We start from the raw sequence: 18,696 nt of genomic DNA, 5'->3' as shown, positions 1-18,696 counted from the left end.
AGGGACTTCCCTGGTGGTCCAGTGGGTAAGACTCTGCTCTCCAAATGCAGGGGGCCCAGGTTCGCTTTCTGGTCGGGGAACTAGATCCCACACGCATGCGCAACTAAGACCCTGCGCACCCTAAATAAATAAATTTAAAAAAAAATTTTTTTTAACGTGAGCACGCTCCACGCCCCCCCACACACATAGACCTAGTTTTCCTCCTCAAAGTTGATGCTCCAGTAGGCTCTACTTACTTGCATTTCAGAAATAAGCCATGCCATTTTATACCACACGCCTTTGAGCATGCCTTTTCCTAGAATACCCTCCATGAATTAGGTGCCTACTCTGTCCGACTCAGAGCTAGATGCTAGAGTTTCAGTGGTGGTAAGTCATTCCCGGACCTCACGGAGCTTACAATTAAGAATGCCAAAAAATTGTCGCTCACCATCTGGTTCTAGAATAATGAAGTCACTAGCCACTGCAGTCACTGACCTTCCACACACCCTGAAAGGAGTTCAGGGCCGAGATCAGGAATGAGGCACTCTGTGCTCTGGGAAAAACTGGCAGAACAGGCCTTCAGATATTTTCTGGAGAAGATTTTATGAGCCCAATTTCTTGCAACTCCTCATATCTAGAAAAACACTAAAATCATTAACGGAGGCATTTGCTCCTTGTGACTAGCAGTAACCTGCCAAAGTGTGTGATTGATTACAAATAGCCCCCCTTCAGTAAAATCATATATATACTGACGTCCTCCACCTCTTCAGAGCAGTTTCTCAGAGCTATCTGAGAGGCTCCCAGGCTATAGTCCTCATTAGGCCCCAAATAAAACTTAACTCACAACTCTCATGTTGTGCATTTTTTTTTCAGCCGACGAGATGGAAAATTTTAAAAGGACACAGATCGTGACATTCAGGTGATAAGTGCCATAGGGGCAAAAGCATTGTTTTAGGTAAAGAGATATACAGACAATAGTCAACTGCCTGCAAAGCCCTTCTTTAGGAAACAAGGAAGTTATATATGATTGTGGATCACATAAAATTGCTTATCCAAGCATCTAGCCTCCTGGGAGGTCTACAACACGCCTGCCTCTCCCAGCCTCATTAAAATGCGTGGTCACAGGCAGGTTTCAGGTTACAGAGACCTAAAATTAATTATACTCTTTCATTTATGCCATCACATTTAATCCCCCCAACAGACGCTAAGGTGGGTATTAATAGCATTTTACAGATTGGAAATACAGGCACGGCGCTGTTAATAAAACAACACTGCTGGGAGGAAACATGGCCAGGCTTGAAGCTCAAATCTTCCGGTTCTGGGACTCCAGCTCTGTAAAGTGACTTGGGACGGCAAGGGCTAACCAGTTCCTTCTCTGACTCCACCTATCACATCCATGATTTCCCATGAATTGACCGTTGCTGGGCAAAGTCTCCTTCAGCACATCAAGAGTGGCCTAGAAAAGTAAGAAGTTCTGTCATTCTCATCCAGGGTTTAGGTCTCTTGCAGGGAACAGACCTGGGCATGAAGGGAGAAGAAACGGGGAAATAAGAGGGAGAGAGGAAGGAGAAAAGGACTAGCTAAATATGAACAATTACAGAAGATCAGTGCTGGAAGCAGGAAATGAAGAGTCCAGACTCTTCATTTAAAATAATGAAGAAACTGAGACCCAAGGGAGGAAATGTCTCATCCAGAATTACCTAGAAACTTAGTAACTGAGAAAGGTCTAGAACTTTGCTGTTCAATGTGGTAGCCTCTAGCTAGATGTGGCTACAGAACACTTGAAATGTGGCTAGTCTGAACTGAGATATGCTGTGTGAAATAGGCATTGGATTTCAAAGATTGCATGTGGAAAAGAAAAAGAATGAAAAATATCTCAATTTTTTATATTGATTACACGTTGAAGAGTTAACATTTGGGATATATTTAATACTATAAAATATATTATTAAAATTAATTTCACCTGTTTCATTTTGCTTTTTAAAAAACTGTGGCCACATGAAAAGATGCTTAACATCGCTAACTATTAGAGAAATGCAAGTCAAAACTACTATGAGGTATCACTTCACACCAGTCAGAATGGCCACCATCAAAAAATCTACAAATAAGAAATGCTGGAGAGGTGTGGAGAAAAGGGGACCCTCCTACACTGCTGGTAGGAATGTAAATTGGTGCAGCCACTATGGAAAACAGTATGGAGGTTCCTTAAAAAACTAAAAATAGAATTACCATATGATCCAGCAATCCCAATCCTGGGCACATATCCAGAAAAGATGACAACTCTAATTTGAAAAGATACATGCACCCCAATGTTCATAGCAGCACTATTTACAATAGCCAAGACATGGAAGCAACCTAAGTGTCCATCAACAGATGAATGGATAAAAAAGATGTGGCATATATATATATATATATATTACTCAGCCATAAAAAATGAAATATTGCCATTTGCAGGATAAAAAAATGGGGTACATATATACAATGGAATACTACTCAGCCATAAAAAAGAATGAAATAATGCCATTTGTGGCAACATGGATGGACCTAGAGATTATCACACTAAGAGAAGTAAGTCAGAAAGACAAATACCATATGATATCACTTATATGTGGAACCTAAAATATGACACAAATGAACTTACCTATAAAACAGAAACAGATTCACAGACATAGAAAACAGACTTGTGGTTGCCAAGGGGGAGGGTGGGCGGGGGAGGCATGGATTGGGAGTTTAGGATTAGCAGATGCAAACCTGTATATACAGACTGAAAAAACAACAAGGTCCTATTGTATAGCACAGGGAACTATATTCAATCTCCTGTGATAAACCCTAATGAAAAGGACTATGAAAAGAATGTATAAATATAAATATATTTATTTTTTTATTTTTATATTTTTATTTTATTTTTTTATTTTATATATATATAAATAAATATATACATATTTAAAACTGAATCACTTTTCTGTACAGCAGAAATTAACACAACACTGTAAATCAACTATACTTCAATAAAATAAATTTTTAAAAAATATTGCCATTTGCAGCAACATGGATACACCTAGAGATTATCATACTAAATGAAGTCAGACAGAGAAAGACAAATATCATATGATATCAGTTATATGTGGAATAACAAAATGATACAAGTGAATTTATTTACAAAACAGAAACAGGCTCACAAACATAGAAAACAAATTTATGGTTACCAAAGGGGAAAGGGGTGGGAGGGATAAATTAGGAATTTGGGATACACACCACTGTATATAAAATAGATAAACAACAAGGACCTACTGTAGAGCACAGGGAACTATATTCATTATCTTGTAATAACCTATAATGGGAAAGAATTTGAAAAAGAATATATCTATATCTAAATGAATCACTTTGCTGTATGCCTGAAACTAACACAACATTGTAAATCAACTTCATATACTTCAATTAAATAAATAAATACTTTAAAATGTGGCCACCAGAATATTTAAAATTTACATATGCAGCCCACGTTGTATTTCTTTCTTTTTTTAATATTTTTATTTATTTATTTGGCTGCATCAGGTCTTAGCTGTGGCACGCGGGATCTAGTTCCCTAATCAGGGATCAAACCCGGGCCCCCTGCATTGGGAGCTCGGAGTCTTAGCCACTGGACCACCAGGGAAGTCCCTCACATTGTATTTCCATTGGACAATGCTGGTCTGGAACCTGTATCTTTCAACCTCTAGATGAGTGTTTCTACTATGCTTCCCAGAGTCTTCTAACAAGCCATTCATTTACCACCTATTATGTGCCAGTTGCTGAGGGGAGATCAAATTGCTGTCTATCTGAGGATAAGACCAAAACACAGTAAAGGGTAAAGGGGCTGGTGCATTCCATCTCATGTGCCTCCTATATGGGTTCTTGACTCTACCAACCCCAATGTTCCCTTTTAATAACAAACTTTTCAAGGAACACCCCCTTCCTGTTTTGAAATAAAGTTCGTATGTCACGTAACTTAACTACACACATAAATTTCAAAAAATTACAGTGCAATGACAACAGCAAGAAGAAAAGGAAATCCTTTATAATAAAAGAATAATGTTATTTCAGTATGCTAGAAAACATCATTAGTCAGACGCTTGTACCTAATGTAGTACCAGCTTGAATGTGACAGTACAAATGCAGACACAACACTATGAATGACATTGCTGTGCATGATACAGTTCTCCAAAATGTTAACAAGTACATTCCTGGACAAAATGAAAGTACAATGTTCCTTCCATTTTCATGATAGTTCCATTCCTTGAAAATTCAGCACGTATTACAACCCTGCAAAATTACTTAATTTTTATATATAAAACACAGGCTCAAGGATTAGATGATTGGAAGCTTTTTTTTTTTTTTTTTCACTAACAAGATTGTTCAGTAGGACATATTTGAAAGCTACGTAGGACAGGGACTTCCCTGGAGGGTCCAGAGGTTAAGACTCTGGGCTTCCACTGCAGGGGGCGCAGGTTGAATCCCTGGTTGGGGAACTAAGACCCTGCATGCCCCGCGGCGCGGCTGGAAAAAAAAAACAAAAACAAAAAACAAAGAAAGCTATGTAGGACAGATAATTCTTTCTAGTGTGATACGATCTTGCAATGCATAAGACATCTAGCATTCTTGCGCCTCCCCTCAACCATCTGACAACTTGCTCCCTAGGGATGTGCCGTCCTGGGTGGGAACCCACCATACTTGTTTGAAGGCCCCGCCTGCCTTCCAGCCTCCCTTGACCTGTTTTCCCCTCACTCACCAGGCTTTAGCGGCTTTGGCCTTCCCAGTTCTCTGGGCCAATCTCTTCCTTGTTCAGGGCCTTCTGTGTTCTCTTTGCCTGGAAAACTCCTCTTCACTTTTTGTCTGGGTAATTTACTGAACCTTTGGATCTCAGGATTCCCAAATTCTCAGTCTAATTCTTCCTGTCCTGTTTCTCCACTGGAGTCTACTTTTCTGCAATGGTTCTTATGACAGTTTGTGACTTCCACCTAAATTTATACTTTTTTTGTCAATGTGTCTTTAATGCCTGTCTCCCGCAACTCTCAGCTACCTGAGGGCAGGGACCATGCCCACCTCGTCTACCACTCCTTTACGATGATCTGGAACTTAGTAGGCAAACAAACATTTCTGAAATAACTGAGTGGGTGATGGGGTTCGGGAAGCCCATTGGGAACAGTCGTCCAAGGAGGCAGAAGCGCGCTCACTGAGGGAGAGTAATTTTTTCTAGGGCAGAAGGGAGTTGAGGTTGAAGCTTGCGTCACCTTTGGGTCCGTGCTGGGTTCACTCGCATTAGCGTCTGCGGAGCGCACGCCTATTGTTGGGGGTCGGGGGGCTGGCGGGACGACCACGTCACCCCACAGCGGCTACGCGGCGCAGAGAGGGGGCGGGACGACCACAGAGAGGGCGGCGGCGGAGCGAGCGGCCGGATGCGGTCACCATAGAGACGGGGACTGACAGCGAGCGGAAGAGGAAGGAACGGGCCAGGCTGTGAGGTGGCAGCGGCTGCAGCGGCGGAGCCGGCGCCTCGGGCCCTGGGGTCTGTTCCCCCTTCCCCGCCCTACCCCTGCAAGGGGCGTCGGGGGCACCGCTCCGGAGGACAGGAGCACGTCCCAGCCCCACGCCTTCACCCCGACTCCCCGGGACCCGGCTGGCCGCGGCCGCCATACCCCGGCCGCTCGTTATCCGCACGCCGCCGCCCCTGGCCCGGCTGCAGGGGACTCCCCCTGTGGGCCTCGCGGTGTCCCTCGTTGTCCTTCGCCCACTGGCGCAGGCAGGGCTTTTGCCCCCGCTGACGGGCCTGAGAACGGAGTCTTTGCCCTCCTCTCCCCGCCGCGACCTCCATTCCCGTCGCCAGAACGAACGGGGTCTCCCTGCCCCTCCTGTACAGCCCCGTGACGCAGCCAGTTTTATTTCTGTTGTGAGACTAGCGGCTAACACTCGCTTTGGGCCTTCTTTCTAGCACTAGAGTTGCTCTTGATTGCTGAGAGGTAGACAGGGGCGCCGGGCATCCGTGTGCCTTCTCAGGATCCCTGCGTTGTCGCTAGCTGCTTCTCTTCTCGGTTTGGTTTGGTTCGGTTTGGGTACCCGGGGCTCTGGTAAAACCAAACACCGAATCGCTCTTACGCGGCCGGGGTTACTGTCAGGTAGCACCAGCCTCTCAGCAGCGGTGATTCAGAGAAGAACGCCCTGCACAGTGGCTCCATCAGCCATTGTGCTCCTCTGAGAGGCTCTTCGTGTTGAGTCACCATATCCTCCGTCCACCTCATTAGGTGGGCAGAACTTCTGTGCGCGGTGCCAGTGGCTCCTGACCACTCCTGACTGCCGGGAGGGGTGGGTACCCTAGCCAGATGTCTCCTTAACACTCGGGAATAGAGTGGAAAGGCCCTGACCCCATCCCGGCGCTGGCCTTCAGCAGCCAGTCGGCAGCCCCTGCAGTAAACTGAGACGTGCCCCCGCCAGGCGCTTCTTGGGAAAGGCCTGTGGAGTTAGGTTCCTCTCGCCGGGGGTTGTTGTGTTGATGGAGCATGTGCTTTTCCCCAAGCCCATCTTTATCAGTTGCTGCCATCTCTTGGCTTAGATCCAGTCTTCAGATGTATGTAGTCCTTTTGGGGTTAGGTTTGACAGGATTGAGTTTTATTTCCTCTCGCTTTTACTGGAAGCCTCACCATTAGTGGGTGAAATTGATTCGAATATTTACTATTTGGATTGAGGGTTAGATCCAGCACCTTGACAACGGAAGGCCAGGCAGACATTTCCCGGGGATACTGGGCCTGGAAGCAAACACGCCTTGTTCTCTTGTTGACCTCATTGACCCCAGGTTCCCTTGTTAAAACTGCAGACCTACTCCCGGCCAGGTGCCCATTTACCCACTGATCGATCCTTGAGGCCGTGCCCTCTGGGGCACACACATGGCAGGGCCCACCGCCATGCGACTGAGCTCAGTGTTGGCTCTGCTGCAACCAGCACTGCCCCTCATCCTAGGGCTGTCTCTGGGGTGCAGCCTGAGCCTCTTGCGGGTTTCCTGGATCCAGGGTGAGGGAGAAGATCCCTGTGTAGTGGCTGTGGGGGAACCAGGAGGGCCACAGAATCTAGACTCAGGAACTCAGCTTGACCAAAGTGATGAAGACTTCAAACCCCGGATTGTCCCCTACTACAGGGATCCCAACAAGCCCTACAAGAAGGTGCTCAGGTGAGAGTTATGTGTGTGCATAGTTCCCAGACCCCGGTTTAGGGTTGCTCCAAGCCCTTGCCTCTGCCTTCACTGGTAATCATTGTAGGCTCCTTGAAGCAATTCTTTGCCTTGTTATCCATCAGGGTTTGGTCCAGTTTCTTCCTCCTTCTCAGGTCTGAGAAAGCCTCACCCATTGGTGTTAAATTAGTGGTTGGATGTTCTTCAACAGGGCAGGAATTGCATCTAACCCATCCCATCCAGCCTTGGTTGACCTCTCCCCAAATCAGTCCCAGTGTCGGCTACTCAGTGGATGCTCACTCCAGTAGCTCATTAATATGGATGAGGAGGTCTGTCCCTTCTCTTTTCTCAACTCCAACTCACTAATTCCTAGGGGGATGTATATGCTGGACACACTGAGTGTTCCTAAAGACTAGGGAGTTGACCCTTGGCATGCTGGTCTCCCTACAGGACTCGGTACATCCAGACAGAGCTGGGCTCTCGCGAGCGGTTGCTGGTGGCTGTCCTGACCTCCCGGGCCACACTGTCCACTCTGGCTGTGGCTGTGAACCGCACGGTGGCTCACCACTTCCCTCGGTTACTCTACTTCACTGGGCAGCGAGGGGCCCGGACTCCGGCAGGGATGCAGGTGGTATCTCACGGGGACGAACGGCCAGCCTGGCTCATGTCCGAGACCCTGCGCCATCTTCACACACACTTTGGGGCCGACTACGACTGGTTCTTCGTCATGCAGGATGACACGTATGTGCAGGCCCCCCGCCTGGCAGCCCTGGCTGGCCACCTCAGTATCAACCAAGACCTGTACCTGGGCCGGACGGAGGAGTTCATTGGCGCAGGCGAGCAGGCCCGATACTGCCACGGGGGCTTTGGCTACCTGTTGTCACGGAGCCTCCTGCTTCGATTGTGGCCACATCTGGATGGCTGCCGAGGAGACATCCTCAGTGCCCGTCCTGATGAGTGGCTTGGCCGCTGCCTCATTGACTCTCTGGGCATCGGCTGTGTCTCACAGCACCAGGTGACAGCCCTTTCGAGTTAATCCCGGTCCCCGACAAGTTAGTGACCGAGCGATTGGCCTCGAGGCTGGGTGCTGTGGCGCTTTCCCAGCGGCACCTCGGGGCTGTCGTTGTGCCTTTTCCAGCCCCGATCACCCCTCTAGCTCTCCCTTGCTCACCTCTGACAGTCTTAGATCCCTAGGGCCGTCAAAAGCGGCATCTTGTCAGGAACCCTCCGAGCAAGCCAGAAAGGTGCCCCTTACCAGTCCTCCCACCTGGCCCCTTGCCTTCCGCCCCTTCCCCGACACTTGCGCAGTCACCAATGATCTGGGAGTGTCCTAGAGATGGCCACTCTCCTGGAGGGGTAAGGTAGCCCAGGAACCTCCCTTTTGGTTGGTGAAGAGGGGACGATGCCAGAGGGGCCCCTCCTCCCAGACCAGGGTATTGGGAGTATCTGCTGGCTTTCGGCTTTCATTCTTCTGAGGAACAGTGGGGTTCTTTGCTGGGGCGGGGCGGGGGCTAGGGCATCCTTAGTTGCCTAGCTAGCACTCTCTTTTCCAAAATCCGTTGGTGAGAGTAAGGCTGAGGTTGAGGGGACACCAGAATGAGCTCCTGTGCCTTCCCCGCTTCTGCGGCAGTGGCAGTAATAGGTGTGAATGCTGAGCGTGGTCGAGGGTGGTCAGGCCGGGCAGCCCTCCCTGTGTGGCATTGATTGGTCTCATTGGTCCTCTAGGGGCAGCAGTATCGCTCGTTTGAACTGGCCAAAAATAGGGACCCCGAGAAGGAGGGGAGCTCGGCTTTCCTGAGTGCTTTTGCGGTGCACCCTGTCTCCGAGGGAACCCTCATGTACCGGCTCCACAAGCGCTTCAGTGCTCTGGAGCTGGAACGAACGTACAGTGAAATAGAACAGCTGCAGGTGAGCCTGGGACCAGGGTTGGAAGTCACAGGGAGCTTCAGGCGTCCAGGCTTATGATGCGTGGGAGGGGAGGCTGGGTGAAGTAGAAGGAGGCTGACCATACCCCGATTTAAAACGACTCCAGGGAGAAGGGGCCCTGGGGGGTCCAGGTCAGTCATAAGATCATCAAAGCTCCTGGCATGACTTGGATGCACTCAAAAGGGTTTGCAGGTGAGCTCTGAGGAGCGGGCTTGGTAGAGTGCTTAGATAGAAGAGTGGTTTGTGTTTTTTTTTTTTTTTGGGGGGGGTGGTTTGGGGTTTTTGTTTTTTGAGTTTTATATAAGTTAAGTGAATTAATGTTTGTTTTTAACATCTTTATTGGAGTCTAAGAATAGTGTTTTTTTAATTTTTGAATTTTTTGGCCCCCCTGCGCAGCTCGCAGGATCCTAGTTCCCCGAGCAGGGACCAAACCCGTGCCCCCTGCAGTGGAAGCTCGGAGTCTTAACCACCAGGGAAGTCCTGACAGAATAGTTTTAATTCCTCTCCAGCAAGGAGGCAAAAACCTAGAAGTCCCTGAACCTCCAGCACCGCTCTTAGACGGTCCAAGGGCAGAAGGTAGAGGAACTGTCTGCTTGACCGCGGGGGTTGTCTGAGGTGGGGTACAGGTGAAAACAAAGGGCTCTTTGTGAAGAGAGCGCGAGTGCTTTGAGTATGGAAGAGAAAGACTGCCCAGCTTTAGATTTCAGGGTGCTTTAACCTCCAGGAAAGCACGTTTCCCACCGCCGCCTCCTCACAGCAGTTGTGAAAGGCGGCTGTGACTCGAATGCCTGCTGCACCTTCCCGATTAAAGAATGTAGAGTACAGGGAATTAAGCGATGAGCCTCAGTGCTACTGGGGTCAGGGCAGACCTCAGGCCCCGGGACGCCGGAGTGGGGTAGGGTCCTGACTGCCTAGCGGGGCACTAACTGGGCGTCCCTCCCACCCAGGCTCAGATCCGGAACCTGACCGTGCTGACCCCTGAGGGGGAGGCAGGCCTGAGCTGGCCCATTGGGCTCCCGGCCCCTTTTACACCACACTCTCGGTTTGAGGTGCTGGGCTGGGACTACTTCACAGAGCAGCACACCTTCTCCTGTGCAGACGGGGCCCCCAAGTGCCCACTGCAAGGGGCTAGCAGGGCAGATGTGGGCGACGCCGTGGAGACTGCTTTGGAGCAGCTGAATCGGCGCTATCAGCCCCGCCTGCGCTTCCAGAAGCAGCGGCTTCTCAACGGCTACCGGCGCTTTGACCCAGCGCGGGGCATGGAGTACACCCTGGACCTGCTGCTGGAAGCCGTGACGCAGCGCGGGCACCGGCGGGCCCTGGCCCGCAGGGTCAGCCTGCTGCGGCCCCTGAGCCGGGTGGAGATCCTCCCCATGCCCTACGTCACCGAGGCCACCCGCGTGCAGCTGGTGCTGCCGCTGCTGGTGGCTGAAGCCGCCGCGGCCCCTGCGTTCCTGGAGGCCTTTGCAGCTGGTGTCCTGGAGCCGCGAGAGCATGCCCTACTCACCCTGCTGCTGGTCTATGGGCCGCGGGAAGGGGGCCGAGGGGCCCCGGACCCGTTTCTTGGGGTGAAGGCTGCAGCGGCTGAGTTGGAACGACGGTACCCTGGGACGAGGCTGGCCTGGCTCGCTGTGCGCGCGGAGGCCCCTTCCCAGGTGCGGCTCCTGGACGTGGTCTCTAAGAAGCACCCCGTGGACACGCTCTTCTTCCTCGCTACCGTGTGGACCAGGCCCGGGCCCGAGGTCCTCAACCGCTGCCGCATGAACGCCATCTCCGGCTGGCAGGCCTTCTTCCCGGTCCACTTCCAGGAGTTCAGCCCCGCCCTGGCACCACAGAGATCTCCCCAAGGGCCCCCGGGGGCCGGCCCCGACCCCCCGTCCCCTCCTGGTGCTGAGCCTGCCCGGGGGGCTCCCCTTGGGGGCAGGTTTGACCGACAGGCTTCCGCAGAGGGCTGCTTCTACAACGCTGACTACCTGGCGGCCCGAGCCCGGCTGGCTGGTGAGCTGGCGGGCCAGGAAGAGGAGGAAGCCCTGGAGGGGCTGGAGGTGATGGATGTTTTCCTCCGGTTCTCAGGGCTCCACCTTTTCCGGGCCGTGGAGCCAGGGCTGGTGCAGAAGTTCTCCGTGCGTGACTGCAGCCCTCGGCTCAGCGAGGAGCTCTACCACCGCTGCCGCCTGAGTACCCTGGAGGGGCTGGGGGCCCGCGCGCAGCTCGCTGTGGCTCTGTTCGAGCAGGAGCAGGCCAATAGCACGTAGCGTGGCCCGGGGCCCCGCGCCCCCACTTAGGGCCCTTCGGCCTTGGCCCCGGCAAGGCGGGGCAACACGGATGGACAGGTGGAGGGCTTGTTGCTGTATTTCCGAATAAGAAAATGTCATTAAAAGTGTCTTCTGCCGAACTGTTTCTAGGTCTAGGGAAAATGGAGTAAGAAGACTCTGAGGGAGGGGGTGGGGAGTTTCCCAGAGGGACCCACTGCCCTCCCCTGCCTCCTCCCTCCCCAGTTACCAATGACCACACAGCTGTTATCAGGTGAACACCTTTAATCCAGTCCCTGCCTCACCCGAGAGGCGAGAGAGGTGAGGCGAGGCGTCTGTCCGAGTGATGGCAGAGCCCTAGGGCACAGGGCAGGGCCTGAGGCCCGCATTGGTGTTTGGTGCTCGCACAAGGCTCCTAGGTGTTGCGCACAACCAGGGACTGCTCCAGCTCCTGCCTGCGCTGCTGGATCTGTAGCGGAGTGAGAGCAGGAGCAGGTTACCTGCTGCTGGTGAGTGACAGGACCCCACCCGCCCTGGAGGGGCATCCGGGAGCGGTGGCGGAGGCCTGCGGGGGGCCCTTCACACCTTGCAGTAGAAGTAGCGGCTGACGGCTTCCTGGGACCAGGGCTGGTGGTAGAACTCAGCCCGGCGCTCCTCCTCAGGGTTGCCTGCCACATCTGTCATCACCTGGGAGGGAGCAGTGGGATCAGCCCTGAGCCCGGACCCCCTCCAGCCCCTGTGAACAACGTTTACTGTCTTCCCGATGTGCTTGTCTTCCATCCAGTGCTCCCTGAGTCCCCTTCACCTTGAGGTCCCGGCTCTGGGAGCGGAGGAGGTCTTGGATGTAGCCTTTGGGGTCTCTGGAGAAGCTTAGCATGAAGTCCCTCTGGATCTTGAGCTGGTTTATGGACTCAATCGTCTCATGGATCTACAGGTAGAAAGACAGAGGCTTTCACCTGGCCGTGCTGATGTGTGAGAGGAAGGGAAACGAGGGGGGGGGTGCGGTACAGGGGTGGGGAAGGGGTTTGCTGTTGTGCCTTTGAAGGGCAATCCCTCAGGTCCCTGATGCTCAGGCAGTCCCAGGGAAAGGGGGATGGGCGGAGCTCCAAGTAGCGAGGGAAGGGCCACCTCCCCTTCCTCTCTCCATAGGCCCACGTTCTTGTCTGTTTTGTCTGTACTTCTGTCACTTTTGGGTTAACGTCCCACTCCAGCTCTGGGCTCTGGCCCCACCTTACTGTCCAGGGCGCTGATCTCCTGCTGGTTGGCTGTGGACAGGAGGAAGCTGCTCATCTGTCCCTTCAGTGGCTCCTCTACCTCCACATCAATGTCATAGCACGCCGTCTTCTTCTGGTCTGATGGGTCCACGCTGCCAGGGGAGTCCAACCCTTGGCGTCCATGCCGCCCCCACAGAGGCCAAGGGCGCTGGGGCCCGAAGCAGAGGGGATGGGCGGTGTGTGTGGGGGGGGAGGCAGAAGGAGGGGCAGGGAGGGCAGGACCACCACAGAGATTCCCTGTTCTGAGGAGCAGCCGGGGGCCTCACCTGATGACGTGGTTGATGACAATTGGGTCAGGGGGCAATAGCAGAGCTGTGAGGCGCTGGGGAATCTCAGAAAACTTCAGCCGGGGACAATCAAAAATCTGAAGTGGGAGAGAGAGATCGCTCTTCTGTGCTTGAAAGAGCATAGTTTCCATTCTGAAAAGGCCACGAGAAGCCAGTGCTCATGGGGCTGGGGCCAGGTGGGCTGTGACCAGAGGACCGCTGACGGGGAGGGGTGTGCAGCGCGTGGGTGAGAGCACAGGCCCTGGGTCGGCCGGCCCGGGTGTAAGTCCTGCTTCCACCGCTCACTGTGCAACCCTGAGCAACTTACTTAACATCTCCTCCTGAGTTTCTTCATCTCTGGAAAGGGGATGGTAATGGTATCTATCTCAAGGGGTTGTTAGAATTAAATGAGTCCGTTACACATGAAGTGCTTGGAACGTGCTCGGCATGTGGTTAAGTACTCAATAAATATCAACTGTTATTTTTACTAAGGTCTATCTGTTGTATTTATTTAAAAATTATTATTAAAAATATTATTAATAATCTCTAGTTTGGTAGAACTCTTGTCAAATCACTTCCACAGCAATCTGATTCTCCTAACTGCCCGGTGGGCTAGATGGGACAGGTATTGTTATCACCCTGTTGTAGGGATAAGGAACAAGGCTCAAAATAGCTAAGTAATCTACCCAGAGTCTAGACCCAGGACTAGAACTCGGGGATCCTAATTCCAAGTGACAAGAATGTGTTCCCCAAAGCTGTTGGCCTCCTGGGGTTCCAGGTCTTCCTCACCTGGGGTGGCTACGATGGGTGGGCCACCGCACAGAGCTGTGCCATGGCAGAGCCTGGACTAGAACCCTGGTCTCTGGCTCCGAGACCGTTTCCGACGGAGTCGAGAAGGGAGTGGGGGGTGTCACCTTAGTAGGGGCACTTCCCCTACCGGTAACTCTGCCTGCTCCCCGGGGCCCCGGGCTCAGGGGAGAGGGTACCTGCTGGAAATACTTGTCCCCGTTGATGTATTCCTTGTCGTGCGAGTCCTGCAGCCTGTTGGTCTTCACGTACTGCCACAGGGCCTGGACGATGGCTGAGCGGCTCTGTGTGTGCAACCCCAGCAGGCGGGCCAGGCGGGGATCCAGTTTGAACTGGGGAGGCTAGGAAAAGGTGACCATGAAAATGAGGTAAAAGAGAGAGAGTGGAAAGCGCTCAGGGCCAGGCGGCTTGGGACTCAGCGCGGATGCGGTGCCTGGGCTTCTCAGAAACGTGCTCTGGAGAGGGAGGGGTAGGGAGGAGAACGGGATCTCTCAGGATGTGCACCTTTGAGGCCGAGGCCTGCCCCATCTAGAAGAAAGGGCGTGGGGGTCTGAGGGCCTCATGTGGTGTCTGGGGGGTGGGGCACACACCTGGTAGTCCAGCATCAGGAGCAGCGTGCAGCGCACGCTCAAGTCCCCCGGCCTCTTCACCTGGAACCCATCCGTCTCCTGCGTGGTAGGCGTCCGGTGCCACTGTCCAGGGGATAAGAGCCGGCTCACCTCACAGGCCCAACCGAGCTGGTGGGGCTAGAGCCCTGGTGGCGGGGGCTCCCTCATCCAAACCTGTGCAGCTGACGGGACTGTGGTGTGTGGAAGGCGGGCAGGTTCAAGGGCAGAGGGGGTCTGGGTCTTACCTCCACTAGGTGGTTGTCAGGGCCGTAAAGGTCTTTGTCCAGCTCAATGACCAAACTCTTGAAGAAGGAAGAAAACTTCCGCTTCTGCTTGCTGGGCTGTGGGAGAGGAGCGGACCGTGGGGGCAGAACAGGGACCGTCGGGGCAGAATGAGTTGGGAGCAGGGTGTGGTGGGGGGGCTGGTTGGGCAGGGTGGCACAGTCAGAAGCAGGCCTCCAGCCAGACGTCTCTCTAGACCCCCGCCCCCGTCCCCCCCCAACCCCGGCCAGGGCCGACTTCCTAGCCCTGAGTGCTGGCAGTCTGGTACTGTCCTGGGCTCAGCCCCATACCCACCCCAGGACACCTGGAGAGACCTGGGCCAGGACGTACGTCATCCAGGAGCTTCCCCTCCACCCGCAGCTCCCAGGAGGCAATGCTGCCATCAGAATCCTCAGCATCGGGCTTCGCAGGGTTAAAAGTGTTGGAGATATAAAGACGCAGCTTCCGCTTTTGCTGTAGAAATAAAGAGCGTAGTACAGAGCCAAGCCCCAGCGCGAGCCCGCTTCTCCATTCTGGGAATAGGACTTAGCCCCCTCTTCCTGCCCCCAAGCCAAGGCACCTTCATTGGCCTCTTCAGAGCCTCCTGGATGTCCACCCGCTTCCGCATGATGGTTTGATCCAGTTTCCTCTCAAAGGCCAGGAGGTCCATGTAAGCCTGGGACTCTGGGACCAGCTCCCGGATCTGGAAGAGGAGGAACAAGGCTGGGAACCAGGGGCTCAGCCAGCCTTGCAGGTGGAATGTGCGTGCGTCATGTGGTCCCAGGACACAAAGAGCGTGGAGGGGAGCTGGCCAGGAGGTTCAGGGCGTGGAACTTTGAGAGCAGGAGCGAGAGCTCTCCCCAGGACTCCGAATCCAGCAATAAAGGCCTTGACGTGTGGGGATAAAAACTGCTTCTCCCACTAGGGAGAAGCAGTGCATCTCATCACTAGGGGCAGCCAGAGCACCCAGGGAGCCCAGCAAGCGCGAGGGCTTCACCTCCTCGTCTTGTCCTCTGCCTTGTCACACGGCCTCTGGGTTTCCCTTGGGTGTCTGCAAAGTGGAGAGGACGGACCCTGGCGTCCCTGGGACAGGTGATGTCGCTGCCTGCCTCTACCCTGGCTCATGGCTGCTCAACCATGCTACTCCTTAGCTAGCTCGGCCTGGGTCCTCTTACGATGCCTGCGCCCTTCACTCCCCCTGCCAGCCTGTGATCCCCGAGCTCTCCTCTCCTCTTTGTCCCAGGCTTTTATGTCTTCACACCGCTGGAATTCAACCTACTGCACCCCAGACCCAGTATCCTAACCCTATGGCTCCGCTTCTTCCCTCCGCCCCACCCCCTCCCTCTGGCCTGGGGAGCCTCACTTCTTAATTAGCTTTTTGAACAAAAAGTGAAAGTGACTGTGATGCTGAAGCGCAGCTCCTGAGGGGGGAGGGGAAGAGGCACGGGGTGGCGGGGAGGGGGGAAGGAGGGCGGAGCAGCAAAGGGTGGGGGGTGGGCTGGGGGCTGCTGTGAAAGGCACTCACCCTTTGAGGGAGGATTTTGTCAGCCATCTTCCTCCTCTTGGCACTGTACATTTTTTAAAGAAAAAACCAGGTTACCATGGCGACAGATCTGGGAGTAACGAGGCCACCTGCTAAATTATCCCGACATCTCAGCCCGCCTGGCTGGGGTTCCCATAGCCCGCTCGTCTGCCTGCCCAAGGGGCTATGATGCTGGTGTGTGGCACTGGCGCTCTGTCCTCTCAGGGGGGAGCAGAGGTGACCCCGTCCTTTCTCCAGCCTGGGAGCCCCTTTCTGCTCCACCACATCCTCAGGGCCATCGAAATGAGACTTAGAAGGGGCTGGGGGTAGGGGAGCTGCAGAAGCCTTTGAGGAAAGCTGGGAAGAGGGGAGGACAGAGGAGAGGGAGGAGGGATTCTGAGGACTCTTTCTCTGCTAAGCAGGGGTGCACGGTCCAAGGTGGCCTGAGCTCAAAGGGAGGGGAGCTGACACCCCTGGCCCATCCCTGGAGCAGGAAATGATGGTGTGAAGCTGGTGAGGACTTGCACCCCTGCCACCCTGGGCTTGGAAGGGGACACTGATGGGCAGGAGGTGCTCATGCCCTTGGGCCACCTGCCAGCAGGGTCCAGGGACACACCCATAGGTATCCAGGGAGAGTGGATAGGACGTTCTCCTGAGGGGTGTGGCTGTGGCTGGACCTGGGGTAGCAGCTGGGACTTGGACTCCATCCACTAGCTGCTTCTGACTCCCAAAAGCACCCCAGAAAATCCTTGGCAAGTAGAAATTAGAACCCAGCCTAGAGGACGGCTGCATACTGCCCCCTTGTGGTGTTCTCTACCACTGCCCCCTCTCTGTCCAAAAATCTGTTCTAAGGCTAGGCAAGCAGTTTTCATTAAAGGTCTGATTTGTTTTGAAGAAATTATCTATGTGAAACTCTCCATTTATACAAGCTAAATCAGGGACTCTCTACTGTATAAAAGAATGACTCACTTTGCAAAAGAATTCATCATGGGATTCCTATAAATGGTGAATTTTCCTTGCTATGTAAAAAATATTTAATAATGCGGTAAAATCCATATTGCACCTTTTATAAGACTCCATCTGGTGTGCAAAGGGAAGCATGTGTGTTTGGCTAAATAGTGAAACCCAGAGGGGTATCTCTCTTGCCAGGCACGCGCAGGGGCTTTTGGGGTGCCACCAGCTGGCTCAGACAAGTAAATAGGCTGGCCCTTGATGGTTTGGGGGCAGACCTGATCCAGAGGACAGATTGTGGCAACTCTTCAACATTTGATTGATAAAGAATCACCTGAGAGCACAATGGGGCAGCGACTGGCCACCCACGGGGCACATCCCCAGGCTCCACCCCCCTGGCCAGAGATTCAGACGAAGAAGATCTGGAGTGGGGCTTTTAAACAGCCAAGCCAGCGGGTTCTGAGGAAGGCACCCTGGACAACCACACTAAGAAACACAGTCTAAAGCTCTGCCCTCAGTCCCGGTGCCAGCCCGCCTGCACCCCAAAGACTGAAGCATCACCCAGAACCTGGGGACTGGGGTGGAGAGAGGGACAGAGCAGGTGACAAGGAGAAGGGCGCGACGGCCGCAGCCTGTCTCTACGGTGGGCACACAAAGGAACCAGACCAGTGCCCCCTCAGCCCGCCTCCCGGGAGGGCATCCCACCCAGGACGCCTGTTCCCTGCCGATCGCTCTCCTCCCGCTTCCAATCCCGGTCCTCGCCCACCCCGTCCCTGCGGGTCCTGCGTCCGCCCCCTCTGCTCTGGGCCCCTCTTACCTGCGGCTCCGCGCGGGGGCGGTGGGCACCGGCTGGCCCTGGCTCTGGGCCTGGCTCTGGCCGGGCGGGGGCGCTGCTCGCTTGCGGGCGGGCTCCATGCCCGCGGGGGCCAGGCCGGGTCGCACGGCGGGGCTGCCCATGTACGGGGAGCCCGGGGGGCCCATGGGCGCCCCCTGGTGGGGCATCCGGGCTCCAGACGGCATCCCGGGGCGCTGGGGAGGCGGGGGTGAAGCAGACACAGGCGTCCGCCGGTCAGACCAGGGTCCCTGTTCCAGGCGCGGTGAGCTGCGTCTCTCCCACCCCGAGCCCCCGGCCCGTGACCCTGCTGCCGACGGCTCGAGCGAGGGGTGGGCGGGGGCGCCGGAACCGCGCAGCTTTGGCGGAGGGGGGCTTTGCGTCTCGCTGCAGGAAGCTAACTGAAGCCAGGCAACTGCACAGGGCACTGCCAGCCTCGGATTTGCGGAAGGTGCCGCGAAAATGAATATTAATGGCGCCTTTCAACCTTTTTAAAGGATGTTCACATCCACATGCTCCTCTGCAAGACAGTCGGAGCGGGTCCTTCTCTCCCCACTTGACAGATGAGGCAACCGCGGCTCAAGGAGAAAGGCAACCTAGCCAAGGTCATGCAGCTCCTCCCGGCGAAGGCAGCGCTGAGCGGCCGTTTCCTGAGGGGCTTTTTGCTCTCTGCTGCTTCGTTTAGTTTAGGGGCTGGGCTCCCTGCTCGGACTTCTGCTGCCCCTCTTCCCATTCCCTGCTTCCCAGTCCATTTCCTGGGCTGTCCTGCCTTGAACTCACCCTTCCCACTTCAACCCACTCTTCTCTCTGGGCCCCTGCC

At 54.1% G+C, this 18,696-nt stretch overlaps 2 protein-coding genes and 1 pseudogene across 7 annotated transcripts in view; 1 reads left to right on the top strand and 2 right to left on the bottom strand.

Annotated features, from left to right (window-relative positions):
* Positions 1-915: 915 nt before the first annotated feature.
* LOC149748338 (uncharacterized) lies at positions 916-6,062 on the bottom strand (annotated as a pseudogene). Its single transcript, XR_016394251.1, has 2 exons — positions 4,748-6,062; positions 916-1,435 (listed from the first exon to the last, which is right to left on the bottom strand). The product of XR_016394251.1 is annotated as an uncharacterized LOC149748338 (transcript).
* CHPF2 (chondroitin polymerizing factor 2) lies at positions 5,198-13,382 on the top strand. Of its 4 annotated transcripts, none has more exons than XR_016394248.1 (5): positions 5,198-7,177; positions 7,628-8,192; positions 8,903-9,085; positions 10,051-11,864; positions 12,140-13,382. XR_016394248.1 is itself a non-coding variant. In XM_089917184.1 (4 exons), the coding sequence occupies exons 1-4, from the start codon at positions 6,897-6,899 to the stop codon at positions 11,356-11,358; spliced, it is 2,337 nt and encodes a 778-aa protein (XP_089773310.1). In that variant the 5' UTR covers positions 5,198-6,896; the 3' UTR covers positions 11,359-13,382. The 4 variants fall into 4 exon arrangements, 1 of the variants encoding a protein (XP_089773310.1); XR_016394249.1 differs by having other exon boundaries at positions 10,051-12,289; positions 12,598-13,382; XR_016394250.1 differs by having other exon boundaries at positions 10,051-12,289; positions 12,567-13,382.
* SMARCD3 (SWI/SNF related BAF chromatin remodeling complex subunit D3) overlaps positions 11,059-18,696 on the bottom strand; it is a 32,353-nt gene continuing 24,715 nt past the window's right edge. For both annotated transcript variants that reach the window (XM_022577532.3, XM_022577522.3), the window contains exons 2-13: positions 17,862-18,073; positions 16,097-16,139; positions 15,152-15,274; positions 14,923-15,045; positions 14,556-14,651; positions 14,293-14,394; positions 13,882-14,043; positions 12,896-12,993; positions 12,586-12,721; positions 12,161-12,283; positions 11,941-12,042; positions 11,059-11,824 (exon numbers count right to left, since the gene is read on the bottom strand). In XM_022577532.3, the coding sequence (XP_022433240.1) occupies positions 11,771-11,824; positions 11,941-12,042; positions 12,161-12,283; positions 12,586-12,721; positions 12,896-12,993; positions 13,882-14,043; positions 14,293-14,394; positions 14,556-14,651; positions 14,923-15,045; positions 15,152-15,274; positions 16,097-16,139; positions 17,862-18,073 (1,374 nt within the window). In that variant the 3' untranslated portion in view covers positions 11,059-11,770. The remainder of the gene's footprint in view (positions 11,825-11,940; positions 12,043-12,160; positions 12,284-12,585; positions 12,722-12,895; positions 12,994-13,881; positions 14,044-14,292; positions 14,395-14,555; positions 14,652-14,922; positions 15,046-15,151; positions 15,275-16,096; positions 16,140-17,861; positions 18,074-18,696) is intronic.

Source organism: Delphinapterus leucas, chromosome 9, assembly GCF_059928025.1.
Source record: "Delphinapterus leucas isolate spDelLeu-1000000601 "Yukka" chromosome 9, BTC_Dleu_Yukka2, whole genome shotgun sequence".
Lineage (NCBI taxonomy): Eukaryota > Metazoa > Chordata > Mammalia > Artiodactyla > Monodontidae > Delphinapterus > Delphinapterus leucas.
The sequence above is the reverse complement of the archived record's forward strand: the minus strand, read 5'-3'. Positions and strand labels throughout refer to the sequence as shown.